Below are 24,313 nucleotides of genomic sequence, written 5' to 3'. Positions count from 1 at the left end.
AGCAGGTCCTTGTGGATCTATGCCCAACCATATTACGATGATGTTGGGAAGTTAAATCAATGAAAATGCATCATAACTTTTGAGTTCAGCATATATGTGAGATGCAAAATCGGTAACCTGTGAAGTAAGTACAGCTGTTGTTTAAATGGTAAAAAAAAAAATTACATTTCTCTGTGAAATATAGTGGAGGGAAAGTATAAAAAAAAACTGCTGACTGAAGTACAATAAGTGCCTTATATTTTAACTTCAGTGAACACTATATCTAAACTAAGTAAAGTGAACATTCAGCAATAAAACATCATGTTGTGTTTTATTTCATTGCCTGTACATTCAAAAATATTACAAGAGAAAGTCAATATAGTAGATACAGTATAGATGTGTTCAAGTGTATAACCTCATATTCTTCAGCTGTGGTTTTTAGCCACTCCCTGTAAAAGCAGGTTAGTTAATTAAAAACAGGGTAATTCCTGTTTGGTATTTAGTATTAACTAAAACTTGGCAGACGCTGCTGCAAGTTCTTGTTGATATAGCTTCTATTACTCATCACGCTAAAGTGTTAGCATGGAGCTCCAGAAGCAGTGATCCACAAAGAACACAAGGATAATTTTAATGTTGTCATTACTGAAAAGCTAATTTGGCAAATGGGTTTATCTCCCCTATAACTTTAATTCTCAAATGCTATTCGTTAATTCACAACACCAGCAGGCATTTCTGCTCAATAACATTTTTTTTTTTGTCAGAACGAGGGCTGTTTCACAACGTCCAACTGTTTGCTCTTTATCTCTCTTATCTGTCTGTCAACTAGACTCTCTCATTGCCAAACTGAAGCAATCCCCGCTGAGGTTTCTATATGTGTGTCTGAATAAGAGTGAGCTAATTAATGTCACATGTTTTTGGGGAACAAGAGAGGTGGATGGTATAATCAAGTCAGGCCTCTCCGTGAATGCAGATGAACTTGTCGAGGGTAAACGCATGTCAAAGTGCAGTGGAAGTGACACAGTGTTTATTGCTTTGCCCTTAACTCACTTTAGGGAGGTGTGGATTGAGTGTCGGTTGACAAAGGGCCTTTTTCCTCTCAAATCTCTCAGGTACAGACAAAGACGTTTAGCCTTACTCTGCATTCAGACTCAGAAAACGCCCTTCTGTGTTTGTTTAAGTCTAAAGTTACCACGACCGACTCCATGTAGTGACAAACTATATTTGTCTGATTCGACTTTTAGTCATTTCCTGTGCAAAATCTCATTTGCACCTTGGTTTCTTTTATTTTGTACCCGAGACATGAAGGAATTCAATCTCAATTTGACTCAAAAGTTGCAACTCTTTGACCTCTCAGTGCAACTTTTTCGACTCCCAAAAACCGTCGACTTTGACTTTCATTCTTTTCAGCTTTTCCACATTAAACCCCAATGAGTTGGCACCAAATCTCATTTCATCCTTCGGGGTCCCCAAACAGTCTAAGAGAAGAAGGGGGAGAAAAAAAAAAAACGGCGTTCTCCTTCCCTCTTCTGTGGGATTAAGGCTTCCTAAATGAGAACAAATTCCACCACCTCCTCCGTCTCCGTTTTAATTTCCCAGCAGGATTGCGCTGCCGTGGCTTTGTATCAGCGCGGTCGAGGTGAAGGATGAGGATATTCATACTTTGGCTGCTTGGCCCAATTTATTTTTTGGGCAGAGGAGTGTTTTGTGAGAACATGTGATCTGACTGGTTTTAATAGGAATTTCTTCAATACGTGTTCTCAGTTTTCTGTTATTCCATCAATACTTGAATAAACAAACTTGTTTTTGTTTGTTTTTGAAATTTGTGTTTATTCCCCCTGATAAACAGTCATGCTCATAAAATGAAATTGAATGCATGTGTGTGGGTGGATGGGTGGCATGAGTTAAAGTGATTATCTCTGTAAATATTTCTGGATATGTGTTTGTTGTATTTGTGTGTGTATAGTTTGTAGTTGATGTGAATGAGGAAATAACATCTAGTGAGTATGTCTTCCACCAGTTTGTTTGTCTATGTGTGTGTGTGTGTGTGTGTGTGTGCTCTTCTGTCTTTGTGAGGACCGATTTTAGACCCTCATAGCGAGGACCTTTTTGGAAAGTGGTCGGTCTTCGCTTCTTCAAAGGTCTGTTTGGCTTAACAGTGAAAATATTTCAACTCTGGACGCCTACCTTCCTCACATCAGTAAATCATAAGCCACCTGCTCTCCCACAATGCCTTGGGAAGTGATTCACTCACATCCCATAGAATATGAATGCGAGCAGACATCCTCTCTGATCACACTCAGTGGGTCTCTATCACCGGGAAGTGTAGTTGTGATGATTAAGGTTTGAGTTAGGGGTGAAGGAATGTTTTTTGCGTCGATGAGAATTCCCACAAGTAGAAATGTGTGCGCATGTGGGATAATTATTGTTTGTGTACTATGAGTAAGAGTAAGAGTGAACGTGGGGAGATGACAAGAGTGAGTGAGTGAGTGAGAGAGTGGGAAATGATGTAGATAGATTTTGTGGTGAACACAAAGGAGGTGAGAAATGGGGAGGGATGGACTGGTGTGTGTGTGTGTGTGTGTGTGTGTGTGTGTGATGGCAGGTGGCATCGTAGTGTGTTTTTTCTGCTCACACACTCTGATACAACACACACACACACACATCATGTGCCATCTGTAGCCTCCCAGCAGAGCTCAGAACGACTGGTTAGACTGGGTTTATCCACACTAAAACACAGAAACCACTCATGTCTTCTAAAATCTGTACATTCTGGCCTACAGCATCCCGTCTGTGTATGTGTGTGCGTGTGTATGTGTGTGTGTGTGTGTGTGTATGTGTGTGTGTATTAGAGTGGATTAATTCACAAGACTTTCACACCAAACGTGCAGCATTGTGCAGAGGAAATAGTTTTGATTGGATAATGTGGCTGCTCTCTTTTAAACAGATTATTAAACTCATTCGTTCTAGTAAGGCACACTGTATCCTACTATTAAAAGAGACTTTTTAAGTCCCAGTATAACAGTAATTCACACAAAATCGTGCAAAAAGAGTCATAAGCATGTATCCAAGAGGACATGGACACCAAAATAGACATTTGATATTTTGTTTCACATTTCTCTCCTTCCAAATGAAGCTTAGATGGCATCTGAATGTGGGTGATTAAGCTTGCCTTGTGTAAATTTAAGGCCTGAAGGTATAAACCTAGCACATTATTCATATCACTAGAGTAAAATCCTCGTGTAATGCACACATGCATCAAACTATGTATGTGCTCAGCTATTTCTGATGTGAGAGCCCCTTTCAGGTTGCACCTGTAATGACTAATAACAGGAAACAGGAAGTAACAGAAGAGAAAAAAAAATGACCTCATTGGCAACGGTTTTTGCATTTTTTTCCATGTTTTTTTTTATTTGGTGCAGTTTCTCGTTTTCATGCATAAAGGACAAAATCAATGCACACTGAGAAATTCCCAAGGCGTCTTCCAGGACAAGTGATCTGATAGCAGAAAACGTTTCAGCAATTCAAAACATCGACAGTTAACTTGAGGTTTGGTTGCAGTTCCTCTTTTGCACTGACTTTCAACAATCACACAGGTAGAACGCATTTTGGCTGTTTCTTCATAACAGGAACACTACATACTCTCGATTGTGCAGTCACACTCTGTCTGCAACAAGTTCACACCTTTTTCAAGAGAGAAGTGATTCTGCTTAACACAGGAAATCACTACATGAAGTAGAACTGAAGCGAGATCTGTTGGATAAGCATGCCTTAAAGCTTATTGCAGTACTTGATCAAAGGAAGATTCAGTTTATCGAGAAATGCGAAGGTTTTTGGAAGAATATGTGAATGTCTGGAGAGGAAGTTGGAGAGCAGACAGCGTTTGCACACACAGATCCAGATGAAGGGAAAGAGAGGTGGATGGAACAAATGAAAGACAGGGAAAGATGTGGGACACTGTTCTGCAGAAACCCTGAGTCATTCCCGGCTTCGGCTGAGCTTTGCAGGAGGTGAATTTAACAACAGCTTAAACTTCTCTCCATAAATGCTCTCATGATACCTTCCAGATGTGTGTGAAGAATTTAACCGTCGGGGGGAACGCAACACAGCATAACACCGCGAGCATGTTAATGAGCTTTAGTGTATGAGTGGAGTAGGGCGAGCGTGTCTGCTTATAGCTCGGTACACCAGTAGCTTGGGAAAGAGGCAGAAAGGAATGCGGGGCTGTGTGAAAATTCCTGTTCACCGTCTAGATCTTATTTATTTAAAGAGGTAATCTGCCACATCCTCATTTGCTTTAAATTTGGCAATAGTGTCGGTGCTAAACCATCACCGCTGTGGTCAGTTTGTGTGGTAGTGTTTATCAGAGATTACTTATCCAACAGTGTGAGCGATACACTGATATTATTGATTTTTTTTAAAAATTTGCTTTTCTTTTGAAGATTATGGAAATTGCTGCTCATTCCACCAGTTGTTATTTCTATCATACCAAATAAAACACTGGTGCTGTTGCTTCAGGGGTAAGGTCATGAATTAAGTTGTTTTCAGAAGTCCTTGGTTCTCGAAAAAAAAACCCCTGAAATGATCTGAATGCTGTTGGCAAAACAATCTCAAGAGCAGTCAAGAGCTTTTGACTCTATAACACAGTCTGCCATGGAACTGAAGATTTCAACTCTTCACTATTATGAGCATGTTTAGGACTTCTTGTGTATGTTGGCCTTAAAGTTGAGCTTCAGTGCATTTTCTGCTTTTATAATGATTTACATCAACCTTGAAAATAACAGATTATGAGGAATTTTGGTTATTGTGCCTTCCATAATAATAGAAATGCTGCATAAGCTCCTGTTTTATTAATGCTGTAAACTCCTCTAAAATGGTTTACATTGCACTTGCCAATAGATTATGTTGCATTAACATTAGAGCTGCAACTAATGATTTTCATTATTTATTAATCTTACGATTATTTTTTCAATCATTTAATCGTTTTGTCTATAAAATAGTGAAAAATGTCAATTAGAATATCTTAAAGTTCATTGTGACGTCTTCAAATGTCTTCAATTTGTCCAATTAACAGTCCAAAAGCAAAATATATTCTGTTTACTGTGTATGTATGACACAAAAAAAGCCTCAAATAAATCCTCACATTTGGGAAGCTGCAACCAACAAATGTTTTTGCTTAAAAAATGATTATTCAATTATCAAAACAGTTGCCAATTAATTTTCTGTCAATCAATTCATTGACCAATAATTGCAGCTCTAATTAGCATCTCTAACATAACATCAGTTCTTGTACCAAAAGTAATGATGTTTTTTTTTCAACCTTAATAGTAGAAGAAGTCATGTTTAGTTTTTTCAGCCCTGAATATTATATGAAGAGCTGCTTCATGTCAGGCTGCGTAAATACAGTCTATAATTCGACCACAACAAGCTCCACCAATCAGATGGTCAGGGCAGCCTGCGAGGCAAAACAAAGGGCACAAAAAGTCTTTGTTCGTTGGCTGATCTGCATTTTTATCAACTCGCTTCTTTCATGTGCGGTGAGACAGAAAAAAGACATTTATGGCAGCTATAAAGTTCGAAAACCCACATTTGTTCAATGATTATTCAGTTTAACCAGAACTTCTTGAACACCCAGACCTTTTGACACTTGAACCTTCCGCTACTGGTTGCTTATTAAGCTTGACATTTAGCCCACTTGCACTTACTGTACCGTACATCATTGTGAGCTAGTTAATAGCAAAAAAATGTTCATTTAAAAGTCTGCTGTTGGGCCCCCAGATGGTATGGTGACTATTTTGCCCTAGAGCAAGGCATTTGTTATGGACAGCTGCATTTCGAGGGCATGAATAGCTGGTGTGGTTAATGAGAGATGTGAGGGGATGGTGGAGGCTGCGGGGTTGCAGACTGAGAGGCTCTCCTTAACTAGAGTGTGAAGAGACAGACCCACTTCATTAAACGGGCTGCCTCTGTAAACACCGACTGCCTCCAGGACTGGTTGGAGTGAGCGAGTTTGTGTTGCCATCTGCATGCAGTCAGAAAACACACTCTCTTTCTTTCTCGCAGTCTGTCTCTCCCTATGGTTCTTACTTTATGAGCCTTTGTAAGACATGGCAGGGAGAGGGTGGGGGGGGGGGGTGGTTGTGTTGAAGTTTGACGCTATGAATAAAAATGCCATCACCTAAACATCACCGTCGGCACTAAGACTTTTTACAAGTGAGCAATTGAATCCATTCTCACGGGGCACGTAAAGCCTTCCGCAAACACATCGAGTATAAGATCGAGAGACAGACAGGAAAAATAAAACCAGAGAGAGAGAACAGATTTTGTATACCTCCGGCTCAAATACCTCGACTTAAACATGAAAACATTGTTTATGCCCTGAGCTCTCGGCACTGCTGATACATAATATGTGTAAACAGACTTTCCTGAGAATAACTGTATGTTTGACAGTGTGGCAAGTTAACAAATTTTTTTTTGCTAATTGGTAATGCAGTTTATTCATCTTTTTTTTTATTATTATTACGTATAATATGCATTTGAGTAAGTAAATAACTTGCAGGATGTTAGTTTACCTCAGGATTTTCAGACAGTCGGAGAATTGAGCTTGAAATGTTTCAGAAGATATTTTTAGGTTTGCGCTCCGCTGCTGCTGCTGGTGAATTGAATTGTTATGGATCACTTATGCTGTTTTGATTGTACTTTTGCATGTAGATACATTTATTACCTGTAACCACTTCTATATTTTGTCGTAGACTCTGCTTTGATCGTGACTCTCAAAGGGAAACATCTTATTGCTTGTGCCTGGTGAAAGTGAATCAGCTTTAAAAGGGCAACGGTTTGCCTATATAAAGCTTTAATCTTTAAAAGGGGACGTATCACTCTTTTTGTGACTTTTATACTGTTATGATGTCAGTTGTCTGTGTTAAACATGGACAAGCTCCAAAACTTGAGGTGAACATACGTAAAACAAATGATGCCTTCAAGTCAAAAGTCAGGGTTTCAGCCTGTTGTGAACTCTCCGTTTGTAATGTTACCTCTACTTCCCATCGCCCTGATGTCAGACAGACAGTTGTTTGTTGGCAGCCTTTGTTGGCAACGTTGTCCCCCAGGTTGTTCGCTTGTTTGCATATTTCGGATCAGATTCGGGCTCGAACATGTACAGATGTATTTCAGACGTTTCCATTTTGAGTAAAGAACAAGAAAAAGAAGCGAAATCCTGCTGGCCAATCAGAAGAAAGTGGGCTCATCAGGTCTTAAAGAGACAGGAGCTAAAACAACCTGTTTCAGACAGAGGATCAACTGATGGGCTCCTTAAAGGGCCAGTATAAGATAAATAAGGAGTTTTATGAATTGTAAGTCATGCAACAATATTCCAGTACATCCCCAGAATATAAATGTAAACCTTGAAAAGTGCATGATACGTCCCCTTTAAAGAATTTATGTAAGAATTATTTTAAGAATTTAAGATTTCTAAAGAGATTCAGACGGTCGTGACATCTGCTCCATCTGCTCGAGACCTTGGAAATCTTAAAGCTGCTATGTAGGATTTGAAAAGTCATTACTTTGGCACCTCAGACCTTCATGGACTCAAGCGAGGACACAGAATGAATGGGCTAAAAGCAACACATAGACTGCAATATTCACCTTTTTTTAACCAAGAATGGATAATTTTTCTATAAACAAAACTAACTTGAAAGATTCTATAATCACATAAAAATCCTACGCATAATAACTTAAAAGCTCAAGTTTAAGAAGCATGAAAATCTGCCAAATTAGATGTACAAAATACTGTAATGATATACAGATACATTAAAGGACAAACCGGTGCAGGCCTGAATGCTTGGCTCTGTTATGCTGTGGGAGGTATTTTTTGCTGGCATGGATTGGGTCCACTTGTCCCCTTAGAGGGAAGGGTCACTGCAAATCAATACAGAGTTCTTCTGAGTCATCCCTTTTATCCTGTGATGATACATTTCTATCCTTATAGGAGCGGTCTCTTCCAGGATGACAATGCCCCAATCCATAGGGCACGAGGGGTCACTGACCAAAACCTTTAAATCAAGATGTCTGTAAGAGATTTAGTATAAACACATTTCCCATGTCAGACTCATGAAGAGACTTTTGTCTCTGAAAATCAGAAACCAACAAGCTTTTTGTCTGTCCGCTAACGTTGTTAGCCATGAGAAAAATCTGCAGTCAACAGTGTAATTCGATGAGACTGAGACAAGCCGACTCTCTGAGCTTCAGTCCAAACCTGCCGGAGAAGTTTTGCACCATTTAGAAACGCTTTAGCTGTTTGTAGATTTCAGCTTTTATGGTTCAGCTGTAGCAAATACATTAATATGCATTAGCACTGGTCACTAGCATTGTTCAGGGGTTGTTTTTGAATCTGTTTTTCTCTTGGGAAGGGTCTCATTAGACATGCATTCCTGTGACTCCACACATTCTTACCTGGGAGCTACTACTGCTCTGTATTTTGATACCCTACCCAGCTTCCTTAGGGAAACTCTCTGTTCTCTCTTGTCCGAGAGGTCAGAAGTCGGGTTCAGCTTCAACACTGAGACCACAAGGCTGGAATAGATTTTCTGTCTTGTTCAAGGACACCAGAGTTGATATGGACACTCAGCTCGGTTTTTCAAATTTACCCTTTTCAGCTTTAGGTACTCACAAAGCAAAGCTGTTTCTACAGTTTGCTGCAAAAGAAGAGGAATGTTATATCATATATTAAGTTCCCTATAATATGCTATATGTGTAGTACTTATAAAATGGTTACAAAGTGCTTTCAGGTTGTCTTGCAATAACAAAAGACAGACAAACATGAAAATCATGGTATATGAATGTCAGCAAAACACTTAAAACCAATAGAGGTGATTTGCTGTAAATCTTGATTTTCCCACCCTACATGTTCAGGGATCCTACAGCTAGATTGTTTTTCACCTGGAGAATGAAAATATGGAGGCTGGGTCCAGACTGATGGTCAGCACAGATTATCTGTTGGGAATCGTTACAGTCTGATCTTACATGTCCTGATAACAGCAAACATGTCTGATGTGTGCGACCTGGAATGCAAACTCCTGAACAAATTATGTAATGTCGAGGGACGCAGACAACCAAAATTTATAAGGTTTACAGGGAAATGGGTCTGCTATTTTGATTGATTTTCCATTGTAGAGGTCCAGACAACAGAAGTCAGCCTGCTAATCGCAATAATCATCTCAGGCAGATAGATCGACTCAAAACACAGCATGTTATCTAGCTGCATTGCATTCTGGTCTATTGATGTTACTGTCAGAAGAAAAATTAGGTCTTTATTTTTTTTCAATGGTGAATTTTTCATTGTACAATTTTACAACGAACGCCAACACAGATTGCAGCTGTGTCCAACTTTTATTGTATATTAATCCTGGTTAAGGCTGCTAGAAATACTTGGACATGACATCTACCATACACTTTTGCCCTTCCAAAATGTTTAAAACACACAAGCAACTAATAAAATGCACCTAGAAATTCAAGATATGTGATCCTTAACAGTTTTAAAACACATTTTGTGCCTTTACTTCTTTCCTCTTTGTTTAGTTTTCAGACTTTTCTCAAATTTTATCTTTTTTTCCTGGTGAAAACTGGAGAATTTAACATCTTCAGAACTTTAAAAACTATGAAAATGAAACTATATGAGAGGGGAACATCCCTCTTTGATTGAACTGCTCACAGTTCTCAGACATCAGGAACCTGTGACGAGGAGTCATTAGTTGGCATTACTTGGCTGTAAAGGGTTACAAGAGTCAAAAAAGTTTGGGAGCCAATGGACAAGTGTAAAAATTTACAACTGAGACACAATTTACTGAATGCAAAATGCTGATTTTTACTCTTCTGTTCACGAAGGCCTGGTCACCTTTGATATCTGCACTCTGAATCCTACATATCAGTGCTGCACAGAGAGAGAATGGCTGGTGTTTATCAAGACACTTACGGTACATACATATACATATAGACACAAATACCTTCTTTTGAGTTACTCACGCACTGAAAAATGCACTTGGACGCATGTGAATTCTATATATATACATAGCACAAACACATCCTACGGAGAAACATTTGCTCATGCTGTGCGCGGTACACATTTTACAGCAGTCGTACATTAACAGCATGCACTTCCATGTACAAAACATACACCACACACTCACACACATACACTTGAGATGTTGTGAAGCGGACAGTGGGTGGACAGAGGGGTGTCGGCTTGTAAAGGATGAGGTCCTGCAGCGGTGGTGGGAGGTCCACACGGACAACAGAGACTGATGAAGTCTCACAGTGCGCTCAGTGGGATCCACAGAGCTTCCTTTGCCTCATACCGTCATGTGTTCATATTTCTGTCATCACAGCCTCCCTCTCTTCCTGCTTGTCCCTTTCTTATTCCTAGAAAGAGGTAGCCTCTGTCCAGTCTCACAGACTCTCTGACTCCCTTCACACCCCAGTTTTCTAAATCAGATTTTTTCCCCTCCACATGCTTGAGACTGAACTTTCTCTTATCAGCATGAACAGAAGCAGCAGAAGGTTATTCTGGGCAGAAGGTGATTTTTCACTTCAGATTTAGACCAGTGGATATGTAGAACAAAATATCTATTCACATGTCTGACTTGTACTTGTGGGAGAAAACGTGATTTTCTCAGAATGTGCAGGCAGTCGGGATTCACAAGAAGTCAGCTCACATGTTCCCTACACTATTTCTTTGGGATTGAAAGTACATTACATCATGGTATGTCACAAGCTATCTATGATATGAATCTGCTCAGATAACTGACTATAAATATTCATCTTTTCACCATGCAAAGGAAAGGAGAATACACAAACAGATGTTGACGTTGAATAATTGACTATACAGTTCCCGTCTATCTTCACAGTGAGATTTGCTGCTGCAACGTGGAAATCTCCCGTCATTCACTTGAGACAGCTGTCATTATTTAGCAGCTTGGCTTAACCAGCATCAGCTATAAGGATGAGAAGACAAAACATTGCAAACAAAGCCAACCGGCTGGCCCGACTCACTTTGGGGTATTTGCGGAAATGCCTCAAATTCAGTCACAATAGGGAAAGCACTTAGTGTCAGCAAAACATGTTGTTTGAGAAAAACAGATATGACATCCTTTGTTGGGGTTTTCACAGTGTGGGTGTGTCTTTGAAGCTTCACTAGCAGTGAAATGTGCAAAAGCGTGTAGCAGGAAAAGTTGAAAGTACATGACACGATGTCAGTGTGATTACAGTAAGACCTCACATGGAGCCGAGACGGTCTTTCGCCTTTACACCAAGACTGTTACACCAATAACTCACCGAGTACTCCATTGGTTTAGTATTGTAGTGAGATTAACAACATAATGGTCAAAATCCAAGCAGCAGAGGCAGAGATATGCTGAATTTTAGTCCCTAGTATGGGTCCAAAAATGCCAAATCCTACCATATACAGAGATCAGACCATCACTGCCTGGTAAAAGTTCCTGTTTTTTAAACTCCACCATCAGTTTGTAATACACGCTTTTTTGTTAAGAATTTGAAAACTCGAGCACAAACCGAGATTACTTTAGTGCTGCCACTTGAGTAATTTTCTTGACAAAGCTCCTCCAGAGGCACAGGCTGCGTGGTACTCCCTCTGACAAGTAAATTGACCCTCTTGAGTAAAATCAGCAGAATGGCCCTTAAATTTGCATTACCAGCAATCAGAGAATAACTAATCAACTTTTGATTGCCTTCAATAGCTTTTTGGAGGGATAAATTAGGATCAGGCACAACAATTACTCACACATATGCTCAGCAGCTGTGTGCATTCAAGCAAAAAGGCACAACATTTTTTCATTATTTTTGCAACAACATGAAGCTAAACTGTATCTCCTCTGTCTTCACAGATACGACTATGTGGAGGTTTACAACGGCGGGGACGAGCTTTCGCCCATGTTGGGAAAGTTTTGCGGGAAGATCGCACCGTCCCCGATCATCTCCAGCGGCACCCAGCTCCTCATCAAGTTCGTCTCCGACTACGAGACCCACGGGGCGGGATTCTCTGTTCGCTATGAGGTCTTCAAAACAGGTGTGTGGTTGTTCTTTAGATTTTACACCAGACACAGCGAGTTTCTGTCCATCAGCTGACTTTTTGAAATGTCCTCAAACGCTGAACTAACACACTATTCTTGTAGATGCTTGTTTCTGACAGCAGCATCCGCTACAAGCCTAAACTAAAACAGAAGCGGAGCTGCAATTGCTCTGTTGTTTTCTATACACACCACTGAATGTGATGAATGACCTCATGGAAAACAGCCAATTTGAATTCAATTGTTGTAAAGCCAAGTTTCCACAGAACTCTGTCGTTTGTTTTGTTGCTTTTAGATCAATGTCATGCATCACCTTGCTACACCTGATGAAAAACAATCAATAAGTACTTCTTTGCCCTTTAAAATACTTCAGGCTGGCAGACTATTCAGGGGCAGCAAGTGATGATAATACATTCAATAGACTAAAGCTTTAATAGGAAAAAGGGGAAATAGGGAAATCTGATGTCACACAAATTGGTTCTTGTTTGCAGAATTTTGGCAATGTACTCTCCAAGAAGAGGTCCAGGAACACAGCAACATTGCTAAAACGATCAGACAGCTTGTAAACAAACCCCAAACTTATTTTGAAGAGAAAACAAAGGTAAACTATTTCCATAGCTGCAGAAACATGTTTGTATTAGGAGGAGAAAACAGACACATGACTAGATTATTGCACAACGCAAATTATATCAGCATAATAGTACATCATGGGGTCCATACATTGTAAATCACATCTTAACAGTGCTGTGTGATGTTAAGTAGGTCTAACAGTAATTGGATGTTAAGACATGTAATAGTAATCACGCAGAATAATATTATAGGACACTATACACCATGTTTTAGGAGATAATTCAATATTTAAGGGCTGCTGCCCCCTCACTAAGATTATTCCCAGAGTTGTTGTAGACATCCATTATTGTTTATAGATCGACTTTCTAGATAAAACGTAAACCTGCCATATCTGGCCGTAGCTGTGCAAGAAGGGATTTTGACATTACAGGTGCTCTCGCTTTCAGTTTTATCTCCAAATAAAGTGGTTTAGATAATCTGTCTGACCTGTTGGCTAAAACCTGTCTGACAGCTTGTTTCTTGGCCTGCTGGACTTTATTGCAGAGATGTTGTCATTGTTTCCAGATCTCAACAATCACTCTGTTGTTTACAGTGTTATCATAACCGATTGAAATGATAGCCTAAATAGGCCGAGTTAAAAATTAGAACGACCCTTTATACTACTCGCATTTTGCACGCATTTTGCATCTGTTTTCCCAGATGTATGATGCACCCTAAGATAACCTTTTGGGAGAAAATAGTTAAAACTGTATCCCCAGTCACGTCCGAGGACCAAATGTTGTCCAAGGTTGTCCAAACAGCCTGAGCTGAACCTCTGGTACACTGACCTCTAAGCTGCAAGCCAAATAATCTCAAAGACCCAGAGTTCCATTGGAGGAACAGTGAGTCCTAGCTGGGGCAGGATGCTAGCAGGATAGACCTACATAAACACTGCCTGTCAAGGAAGGAACCTTGCTCCCGTGTCCTACATTTGTATGTGCTCTTCCCTCTTGGGTCCACTTGAGAAGCCGCCAAACAGGGAGTCTCCTGCGACCACTTCAGTATCCACCAGTGGGGACCAGAGATAAATCAGATAAAAAGGGAACATGCGTTTACCTAAGATTCCTCTTCTGTTTTTTTTTTGTTTTTTTTGTTTGCACCCCTGAGAGCAATAACCATTCACAGAATCACGGGATCCAGAAATAACAATCCCCAGGTGTGCTTATGTTAAAAAATACAATGAAAAATGGATAAGCAAGTGCTTTTTGTACTCAAATGAGGAGCATGGCAGTAATACGAACAGGGTTAGGGGCCCCAATTCATACTGGAGCTCCTCCAGGCTCTGCACTTGCTTTACTGGGAGCCGTCTGTTCTCTGAACTACAAAGTACAGCTCTAATTCTTCTGATCTCGAAACTTTCAAATCCGCTTGTATTGACTTTAATTTCAAGGTGCAAAGTGAAGCTGTGAATGATGAATGACAGGAATATTATTGTCAGTGTAATAAATCTTTAGAAGTGGGTCAGCGACGTATCAGCTTAGAAGGAAGGTTCGTCCTGAACATTTTCCTGATGGGATTTTTTTGAAAAGATGTTGTGATGATTTATATTTGAGCTTTGATCTATAATATAATGATCCGATCGGGATTCATAGACTAGAATCAAGGTCAGCTTGCCTTTTACTTTCAGAAAAGGTACAACTTTATTGATTTTTCTTCAATTTCTCTGATTCTACACAATGCTAGAACAGCAATAAACTATTCATTTAAGTGTGTAAATGTAATATAATTTAAAGAGTATCTAATTCTAATACTATCTAGCCACACAAATAAAACCAAAATTATCTGCAAAGCTGGAGGTAAGAAAGAAAAATATGTTATCTTTGTTATTTGAATGAAGCAATCCTTTCAGCCACCAGCGCCTGATGATGATTTTGAAGTTCGAAGTTCTTTCGTGACTTTGAAAACAGCAATTAAGAAAACAATCTCACCACAAGATCAATCTGGTAATTGTCCTGGAGCTTTTGACTCTTATCGCATGATCTTTTTCTGAAGAAGGAGTTTGCCCATGTCGTCATGGAATGCCCTGTCGTGTTTCAGATTTCCTTTTTTTTTAAGCACTTTAAGGACTTATTGTCTTTGTTTGCGTAATACGTGAAGAATAGCTCTTACTGGATAAACAGCTCCTGTTGATAAGGATCATGTGATATAATCAAAAATTCCAGATCAGCTGAAATAGACTGTGGACAATGGACATCATGATGAGATTGTTTGACCGTCTGAAAGCCGAGATATTTCATTTAAAAAAAATTCAAATCAGCTCTAAGTTGAACAGAGCGTTGACTTTTCCTTTTTTAAAGTAGTTTGTGAATTAATAAAGTTTGATTCTGGTCTGATGATTGATTAAGATGTCAGGTTTGTGAGTGTCTGCACGCTGTACCTCCTTGTGTTTGTCAAAAAAAAAAACAGAGCAACTGTTTTCCTGTTGTTGTTGAGCACATCCGGGCTGCTGTCTCCTCTCTGCCGGCTACCGTTCAGCTGCACGGACGAGTCGGGAATTTTCCACTTGTGTGCTTGCGTGTGTGTGGCGGTCAATCATTCTAGTATTTACACAGATTATCAGTCCCTCTGTGCACGTGTCTTTTCCGTGTCTTCTGTTTGTCAATATGTGTCTATACTGTATATGTCCATAGTTGCAATTCAGTGTATAAATATATATATATGTGTGTGTATGTATCTCAATTCCTTTGTGTGTGTGTGTGTGTGTGCGTGCGTGCAGCAGACAGGTGCATGGGACCCCAGGCTCATTTAGCTAATGGGCTGTTTGTCCTTGAAGGCAACAGGGGTGACCTGCAGATGAGATGGATGCTGTGGCATAGAAGAGGGGCTCTGAAACTAGGACAGCATGTGCATTGGTGTGTATATATGCGTGTGTGGGTGTGGATGTGTGTGTGTGTGGGTGTGGGTGTGTGTGTGTGTGTGTGGGTGGGTTGGGAGGAGGGGGGATTGTAGTGGTATGTGTTGGCCTCAATATGGGTCCTCTACCCTCTAACAAGTTAAAAACAGCACTTGTACTCACTCAGGTAATCCCCCTGTCATGTTGCTGCCTTCCTTCTCGCCACATTTAAAATCCATTACAGTCAGAGCAGCATATTGAAACTCGCTGCTAAATGGAGCCACTGCTCTGGTTACAAACAGGCTTCATATTCTATCGAGACCTCCCTCTTTGTCTCTGTGGATCTCTCTCTCTCTATATCTCTCTCTCTGTTTATATGCTTTGATCGCAGCAGAATGTTTTTTTTGCATCTCATAATGTGTCAAATTGTAATGCTTGAAGTATCAGAGCAATACAATTTGATAACAATTACACATTTTTAGATGTCAGACTTGTAGCTTTTTAAAGTAAGTTTGCACTCATAACAAAACAATCAAATAGTTGGTAGTGAACAAGCACAAACATTTGCAAAGAGGCAGGAGCACTGACTTTATTCTTCTTCAGGGTTTAAAAGACAGAACTCAGATTTTATGCTTGTCGTTGTTGTGGTTGTTCTGTGGGTTGCGTATGTTGTCCACTCGCATATTTCGGATCGGATTCAGGCTCAAACATGTACGGACATATTTGATAAGTTTATATTTGGAGTAAAGAACCAGAAAAAGAAGCAAAATCCTACTATTATTGTTTACGTAGCTGAGGGGCAACTTCTGGAAGCTGGCCAATCAGAACAGAGTGGGCTCATCGGGAGGCGGGCCTTAAATAGACAGGAGCTAAAACAGCCTGTTTCAGAGGCGCTGCGTAAATGGCCAATATAAGATAAATAAGGAGTTTTTTTTTCACCTGTAAATCATGCAAAAATATTTCAGTAGAGTCCCAGAATATAAATATAGACCTGGAAATGTGCATGATACATCCATTTTAAGCTCTGAAGAAGTCACACTGTTGCCGAAACATCAGCTTAAGGAATGAAATCAACACCGCGTAACCGTTTAAGTCCTCCTGCCTCGTTCCAAGTCGTTATGCTTGTTTGCTGCCTACAGTTATCATGACATCTTGTGTGGTCGAACACACCTCCCTGCAGGTTTGAGCGTGGAAACCACACAAAAAAACCCACAAAACACTTGTAGCAGTGGAGGCTGCAGATCAGAACATGCTCATACTATTTTTCTATATGAGTCATATTTGAAGGTACTGACAAACGATCTGTTTTGCTATTTAGGAGACTTGTTTCTTGTTTTTTTTATTGCAACATTCCATAAGTCTGTGTAAAATCTGGTTGATGCCTGTCTTCTCCCTCCCATGTCCGTGCCTTTCTTCCATGTCTGTCATTACGATGAGAAAACCCCGAAACACCACCACAAAAATCAGTAGCCCTCATTCAGAGGACAAGCTCTGTTTAGCCTTAAAGATCTAAAGATAGCGTTTGGCTATAGTGGGGAGATCTCTTGACTAATGAGCGTCGGGCTGTTAAAGCTCCGGCTCGACCGCTTCTCATAACCATAACCATCACCATAACTCCACCCGAGCGAGCCCTCTTCAATGTCCCGGATCTATATTTGCTCCGACTCTCTCGTTTTATTGCAGGTTTCCAAACCAGAGACATATGTGTCTGTGGTTTAGTCAATGCGGGTTTTTTTTGAGGCGACTTCAAGCCTCAATGCAGTTGATTGAAGGGTCGTTGATTAAAAAAAAAAACGATGAATGAAAGAAAGATTGATGACACAAGATGAGCCGATGAGAGATGAGAGAAATGTACTATGTTGTTTGATGAAAGTATATCCTCATGTTGGTGACATCACACAATAACAAGAGACAATATATGCAACCTTTTACTCTCGTTTGATGTTCTTTGAGGCAATTTTGTCTTTTTTGACACATTTAAACTGTGAAAACCTGGATTATATTAATATTGCTGATGCAGTATAAGTAATGCATCATCAATATTGGTCGAGCTGGAGCCAATTTTTACTTAACAGTATACTGTTGGTTAGTTTAATCTATTGAGGTGCATGATACAGAATATAAGAATATTCTATATAATGTGAGAATTAGTAAAGTATGAAAATCTTGGTAACAGCTACAACTATAGCTGTAAAATAAATGTAGTGAGGTAAAAAAGTACAATATTTCCCTCTGTTGTAATGGCGTTGACGTGTAAAGTGGCATGAAATGGAAATACTTTAGTAAAGTACTTGTATGTAAAATAAAGAAGAGCACTTAATCAATTGTTACTTTCCACCACAGCTTGAATCACATTTAATCCAACAGACAATCAGTTTGAACCTCCAAGATTTGATTTGTCTTCTCCTCTTTTTTCTCTGCTGAGGAAGTGATGTTTTTGGCTTCAGCAACCTCTTTTTTTATAGATTTAAATACAATTCAGTGGGGAGTTTGGCCGTGGGAGAAGGAAAAAGTTTTGTATTTCTTTTTTGATATATATATTTTTTGTTCTTTCTCATGAAAGTACTGCACAAACTCGAATAAAACAAAGCTTTTTTTTTGGAGGTATATTGACTCTGAATGCTTTCTAGCTTATGTCATTGTTTGTTTTATCCTTTGTTGATGTGGCGGTTTGTGTGTAGTCAGAATTGTATTCCACTTTGTAGATGTTTACTTGCTTGTCTTCTGATCAAAAACTGCTCCGTAGCTCTCATCCGCAGCGCTCTGCAATGAATCATCAAGTTACAAGCTAAAGTGGCTCATGAGGCTCAGCACATCAATGCATGACAACAAAAAATGTGTTCAATGTGTGTGTCATTTATTTGTATTTACCAGACATTATACAGTATGAACATTTAAGGATATTTTTGCCCCAAGCTCACATTAATATCTTACCTTCATAGATGGCATAGATATCTCATGAAACACAACCCATCTGCACATTTGACACACATACACACACACACACACACACACATACATATACTCGAAAGTGTGCCAGCTGAGCAGGATTGAAGCCTGCCTCATCCCTCGCTGCTCATCCTTCCACATCGTTCATCATGTTGCCCTTTTAATGACACCACCTGTGTCAACAGCAAGGGGTCCACTGGAGTGTGTGTCTCTCTTTGTGCTTCAGCATGTGTGTGTGTGTGTGTGTCGGGGGTGTGGGTGAGAGTGGGGGGGAAATTCATGTTTACAGGCATGCTCAAATAACATGCAGGTCACATCTGGCCTGGCAATATGAGAACCCCCCCCCCGTTCAACACACACACATAAACACAGACACACACACACACATCATCATGCCTCCGAGGGATGCTTGACCCTCGTCCGCGCCTCGTGTCGTCTTCCACCCACAGAGATCAGTCACCGTCTTGTAACCTCGTGTCCTCATGTCACTGTACAACAAGCGAGGTGTGAACTGCCAGCGGGGGCTGACGGATGCGAGACGACGCACAGATTTTTTTCACGGAGCGGTATCGACAGCGTCAATGTGACCGTAGACAAAACAGCTTGTGTACAAAGACGACAATGACATAACATCTGCTGTGTTAGCCAGCCGCTCCGTCTGCACTTTTATCAGGAGACATCTGTGTCACATGTTGTTTTGACTGAGTGAAATCGTAATTATTTTCAACTTTTTTTGTGCGTTGAAAACACTAAACCCAACCCTTTCATTATCCTATGATTTAGAGGAGCGTGTGGTGCTTGAGAGGAGGATTTATTGTGAATGTTGTGGGTGCAATTGGGTTTTGTGTTATGTAGAAGAAAAGAATCGAGTGCAGTTGTAAAGAAACAAAGCATTTACTGCGTCTCTTTTGCGAAATCTCTATCTTTGTAACATCATGAGAAAAGTCAATAAATACCCCACAACATGGTCTCCACATGGGAACACTGTCACATACATTCTTGAACAAAATCCTCTCATATATAATGAATTTATGCATGAAAACAAATAAATATAGCTCCAAAATATAAAATGTCAATATCATCACTTAACATATGTAGCATTTAGCAAAGAAAATGCACACCTTCCTTGTAATCCAAGAACAAAAGATGAATTAAAGCTAGCAGAGACAATTCTAAAAACACAGAACATTACTTTAATGGAAAGGTCTTATTTAAATAAGCAAGCTTAAACCTGTAACTTTCATAATAAAAGTCCTTTTCATAACCAGCACAACAAGATCACACTACTACCCAACAATGGTGAGAATAATATGGTCTCCACACTGTCACATACATTCTTAAACAAAATCCTCTCATATATAATGAATTTATGCACGAAAACAAACAAATATAGCTCCAAAATATAAAATGTCAATATCATCACTTAACATATGTAGCATTGAGCAAAGAAAATGTACACCTTCCTTGTAATCCAGGAACAAAAGATGAATTAAAGCTAGCAGAGACGACACTAAAAACACAGAACATTACCTTAATGGAAAGGTCTCTGAATATATGTACCAATGAAAACAATAACATATCTTATTTAAATAAGCAAGCTTAAACCTGTAACTTTCATAATAAAAGTCCTTTTCATAACCAGCACAACAAGATCACACTACTACCCAACAATGGTGAGAATAATATAAAAAAAAAAAAGGGGGAGTCATGTAAACACAACACAGCTGACGATTTCAACACTAGAAGGTGTTACAAGCATGAATGAAAATGTGAAAATATGAACATCATTGTCAAAAAGGTGCAAAATAACAGCAGACAAATACGCCGCACCGTTTGCTCGTACACGTCAATCAAAGAACAGCAGGAGCATAAATGAAAACCACATCAATAAAACACCTCAGAGAAAACACAGATCTTCAGATGAGATCGAAAGAGATGAACAAAGTAATAAAGTGGATCCACGAAGTACAAAATAAAATGGATATTTGACTGCACACTGTATGAGATTGTGGTTGACTGATTATGTAGGTTAGTGTGTGTGTGTGTTAGTGTGTGTGTGTGTGTGTGTGCGTGCTGTTTGTTAAGCTTGATCAGTCTCTGTAAACAGCCTCGGAGTGTCCGGGATAGTCAATAAATACCACTCGAACACCTCAGTCACAACACAGACACAGACGGCTCCGACAGGGGAGGGGGACCAATCACGGCAGAGTTTGTCTTGATTGGATGGAGATGACATGTTGTGGTTGTGTGCAGCGTCTTAACGAGCCTCACAAATTGCTCTGGGATTATTTTACTTGCTGTTTAATACAGTTTTGTTAATGTATTATATGTTATTATCTGTATTCAGTGATGTAATTTTTCTTATTCGGGATAAAGTCGTGTTTCTTCTTAAAACCAGTTCAGAAACATTAAAAAAAAAGGAAAGTTTCCTGTCTGATTGAGCTGTTTTTCTCTGAATTTCATCATTGTTTCAAAGAATATCTGGGTCTTTACAGCTGGGTCACAGCTGTAAAAGTGTTTGAGGCTGCCAGTGTTTGAGACACACACAAAAGCCAAAAACTAAGGGCATTTCAGTTTATTCTCTAAAAAGCCTTTATCCTTTTTTGCAGCAGCAGGAAAGACAAAAAAGGTCAAAATTTTTTAAAAGACAGAGGACACAGTTTAAACTAACAACCTAAACAGACATATTCTGGCACGGCGGTGATTCCTATTTTAAAACAGATTATGAAACTGTTTTGAAGTGCTGCATGAAAGAGGTGTAGATAAAGACGTGTAGCTAAAGACATTTTCTCAGCTTTTATGCAACCTTGAATTTCTGGCAGGGAAGACACACACACAGTATTTTTTTCTGTTTCATAGTTCCACAGATGGCTCATTTTGCAATAAGAAAAACAAATGCAAAAATGATTGGAAGTCATAATCAAAGTGACAGTTATATGAGATCATGTTATGACCCCTCTCTGCGCTCTGACCTCAGAGAGTTAACACTTCTGTCCGAGTGAGTATTAATTACACTGTCCAAACATGCTTTGACACTTTAAAAACTCATTTGTATCTTCTCCTCACAGGTCCAGAATGTTCCAGGAACTTCACGGCTCCCAGTGGCACCATCAAGACGCCGGGCTTCCCCGAGAAGTATCCCAACAACCTGGACTGCACCTTCATGATCTTTGCCCCCAAGATGTCGGAGATCGTGGTGGAGTTTGACAGCTTCGACATGGAGCCCGACACCACGCCGCCGCCGGGCGCCCTCTGCCGATACGACTGGCTGGAGATCTGGGATGGCTTCCCTGCAGGTAAGGAGGAGAGAGATTAGATTAGAACTTGTGGGAGAGAAACCAGTGAAGGGTGGGAAGGTAAAACAAAAGAAATATTTCTATTCAAAGCACCGGATATGCAAAAATACGATCTTACAACTTGAAATTCTTCATGTTTTTTTCACTTGTTTAGACTTACACATTAAATATGGTGATCATAAAAACTTTTCCTAACTAGCTAGCATTAAAAAGACAACAATAAGCTATTTTTTGCTGTTAAATTATAATTTCTAAGCATTTTGTGAACTTTTCAAGGCTTTTTTTTTGAGCTTTTGCTTGTATGTCCAAAGTAAAAAATACAAAACCAAGGAAAGTACACTAAGCAAATAGTGGAGAAAAAAGAAAATGTCCAAAAGATAAAGGTTCAAAGCATTGAAGGAGAAACAAGATTACAGTCTGCAGCCATGCTAGCAGCTCAGTGAAGCTGTATATAGGGAGTTTTGAGCTAAATGCTAACCTTAGAATGCTAGCGTGCTCACTATGGCAACGCTGACACACTGATGCTAACCAGATGTAATGTTTACCATGATCACCCTCTGTGTGTTAGCATGCTAACTTATGCTAATTAGCACTAAACTCAACAGCTGAGACTGATGGGAATGTTATTAGTAGTTTTGCAGATATTTGGCCAAAGTCCAAATACAATTCATCCTGAGGGCGACATGAATATCTGAAGATAGATAGAAGATGTGAGCAGAAAAAATGGGATGCAGAGGTGGATGTAGGAGAGGATGAGGAGGAAGGTGGTGGAGGTGAAGGGGTGGAGGAGGGGGAGGGGAAGGGGATAAATATGCGAAGCTGTGCGACAGCGGAGAGGAGAGAAGGATGAGAAGAGCTCGGGACGGCTTCCCCCTGCAGATGTTGACAGAAAACAGACAGAGATACAGACAGGGACATGTGGAGGTGAAAGAGAGGAGGAGGCAGGACAACAGAGGATGGATGGCCTCCCTGCAGGTGTGACGAGCTCGGATTGAGCGATGGAGGCGAAGGAGAAAGCAGAGGAGAAAAATAAGTTGATAGATGAGAGGAAAACAGGACGGAGTAGGGGAGTAGGGAAAGCAAGACGGGATAGATATGTAATTTCACTTTAAAATTCTTGCGTTTATGTCTACAATAACAAGATAAATCTTTAAACAGGATGCATGTATCACTTTCAAAATAACTTTATCCAGCTTGATCTCTTTAGTACCTGGAGTCTTGTATTTAACATTTGTGAACAATCGTCAAAAGGATTTACAGGCTGTTTCAGGAATTTGGCACATGAGGATAATACGGTGATTAATACAGTAATTCTCTGTCCTGATTGGCTGGATGAATAAAGTGTGATTGATTCTTAACACCAGAGCCAAATCTAAATGGTAAAAAGGGATTATTTTTACTTCTTTACATCTCAAGAGTATGAAAAAAAGGATTGCTCTGCACCTTTAAGACCTTAAAAAAATGATGATTTAGAAAGTGTTTTAAAGGTTTATGAAAATGCAAGAGGAGAGATTTTAGATAAACCAAAACTCTAAAGGTGATAAGCGGGTCAGCTCTCTGCGGAAACGTCTGTGGTTTCTGTTGATATGTCAGAACTTCCTAAATGATTTCACCAGAACGTCTTGATCTGTAAGATCAAATGCAAAAAAAAAAAAGAAAAGAGGAAGCCTCATTCTGACAAGAGTCAACAAAACACAGAACATGCTTATGTTCTCTAATTCTAACCAACTAAATCTTCAAAAGACACTGAAAAATGGTTGAATTCGAAGCCCAAATTGAGACACGCCAAATGAAAGATCACTTGCTTCTCATCAGGCGCCTGTGGCAGAAGATCCGTGCTCCGTCTCCTCAGAAGATGAACTCATTTTCACCTTATGCTTCACAGCGAAAACATTTAACTACGTTGGAACGCTATAAATCACATTCTTCCACCGCAACAACCAGCCAAGCCAAATAAAGGCACTGAAACATTACTAGCATAGAGAGGTTTAAAGTAAATAATAATCGTTAGATCTGATTATTTCAGTCTTGAAACACTTCCTCCTGTGCACACATGGAGGCTAAGTGAGTAAAAGAGAGACCCCTTCAAGCAAACATTTGGTTCACAGCTCATTGTTCCTTCACCAGCCACATTTGGAAAATTGTCTCTCTGAACACATGAATGACAGAGACGCAACCTGCTCTACCCCCTGTTCACACCCCTCCCCTCGTTTGGAACGCCGTTTCTCAGCCTCCATTGTTTGTCTAATTAGCCGTACAGCGTGCAGATAATGGCGGGAGCTACATACCTTAGACAGGCCTACGGAGGCTGCCAGGATGCCCACAATACTCGCCGCTGTGCCCAAAGCTTTGCCTGATATTGCCAGGGAGGAGACTGGCATGGGAATATGAGGGACACAAAGACTGGCACAGGTATACAGACAGTGACATACACTTTAAAGCTGTGCCAGTATACATAACATGCCAGGGCTCCTCCTGTCAAATGATCTGTGTGTGTGTGTGTGTTTGTGTGAATTCAGGTGTGTGTTTTTGCATGAACGCCTGTGTGTGTGTGTGTGTGTGTGTGTGTG

At 39.9% G+C, this 24,313-nt stretch overlaps 1 protein-coding gene across 2 annotated transcripts in view; it reads left to right on the top strand.

Moving 5' to 3' along the window:
- LOC122993658 (neuropilin-1a-like) overlaps nucleotides 1-24,313 on the top strand; it is an 87,469-nt gene that overhangs the window by 14,350 nt on the left and 48,806 nt on the right. For both annotated transcript variants that reach the window (XM_044368005.1, XM_044368004.1), the window contains exons 3-4: nucleotides 11,874-12,055; nucleotides 21,516-21,743. In XM_044368005.1, coding sequence (XP_044223940.1) covers nucleotides 11,874-12,055; nucleotides 21,516-21,743 — 410 coding nt within the window. The remainder of the gene's footprint in view (nucleotides 1-11,873; nucleotides 12,056-21,515; nucleotides 21,744-24,313) is intronic.

This window comes from Thunnus albacares, chromosome 12 (genome assembly GCF_914725855.1).
Source record: "Thunnus albacares chromosome 12, fThuAlb1.1, whole genome shotgun sequence".
In the NCBI taxonomy this organism is placed as follows: domain Eukaryota; kingdom Metazoa; phylum Chordata; class Actinopteri; order Scombriformes; family Scombridae; genus Thunnus; species Thunnus albacares.
The sequence above is the reverse complement of the archived record's forward strand: the minus strand, read 5'-3'. Positions and strand labels throughout refer to the sequence as shown.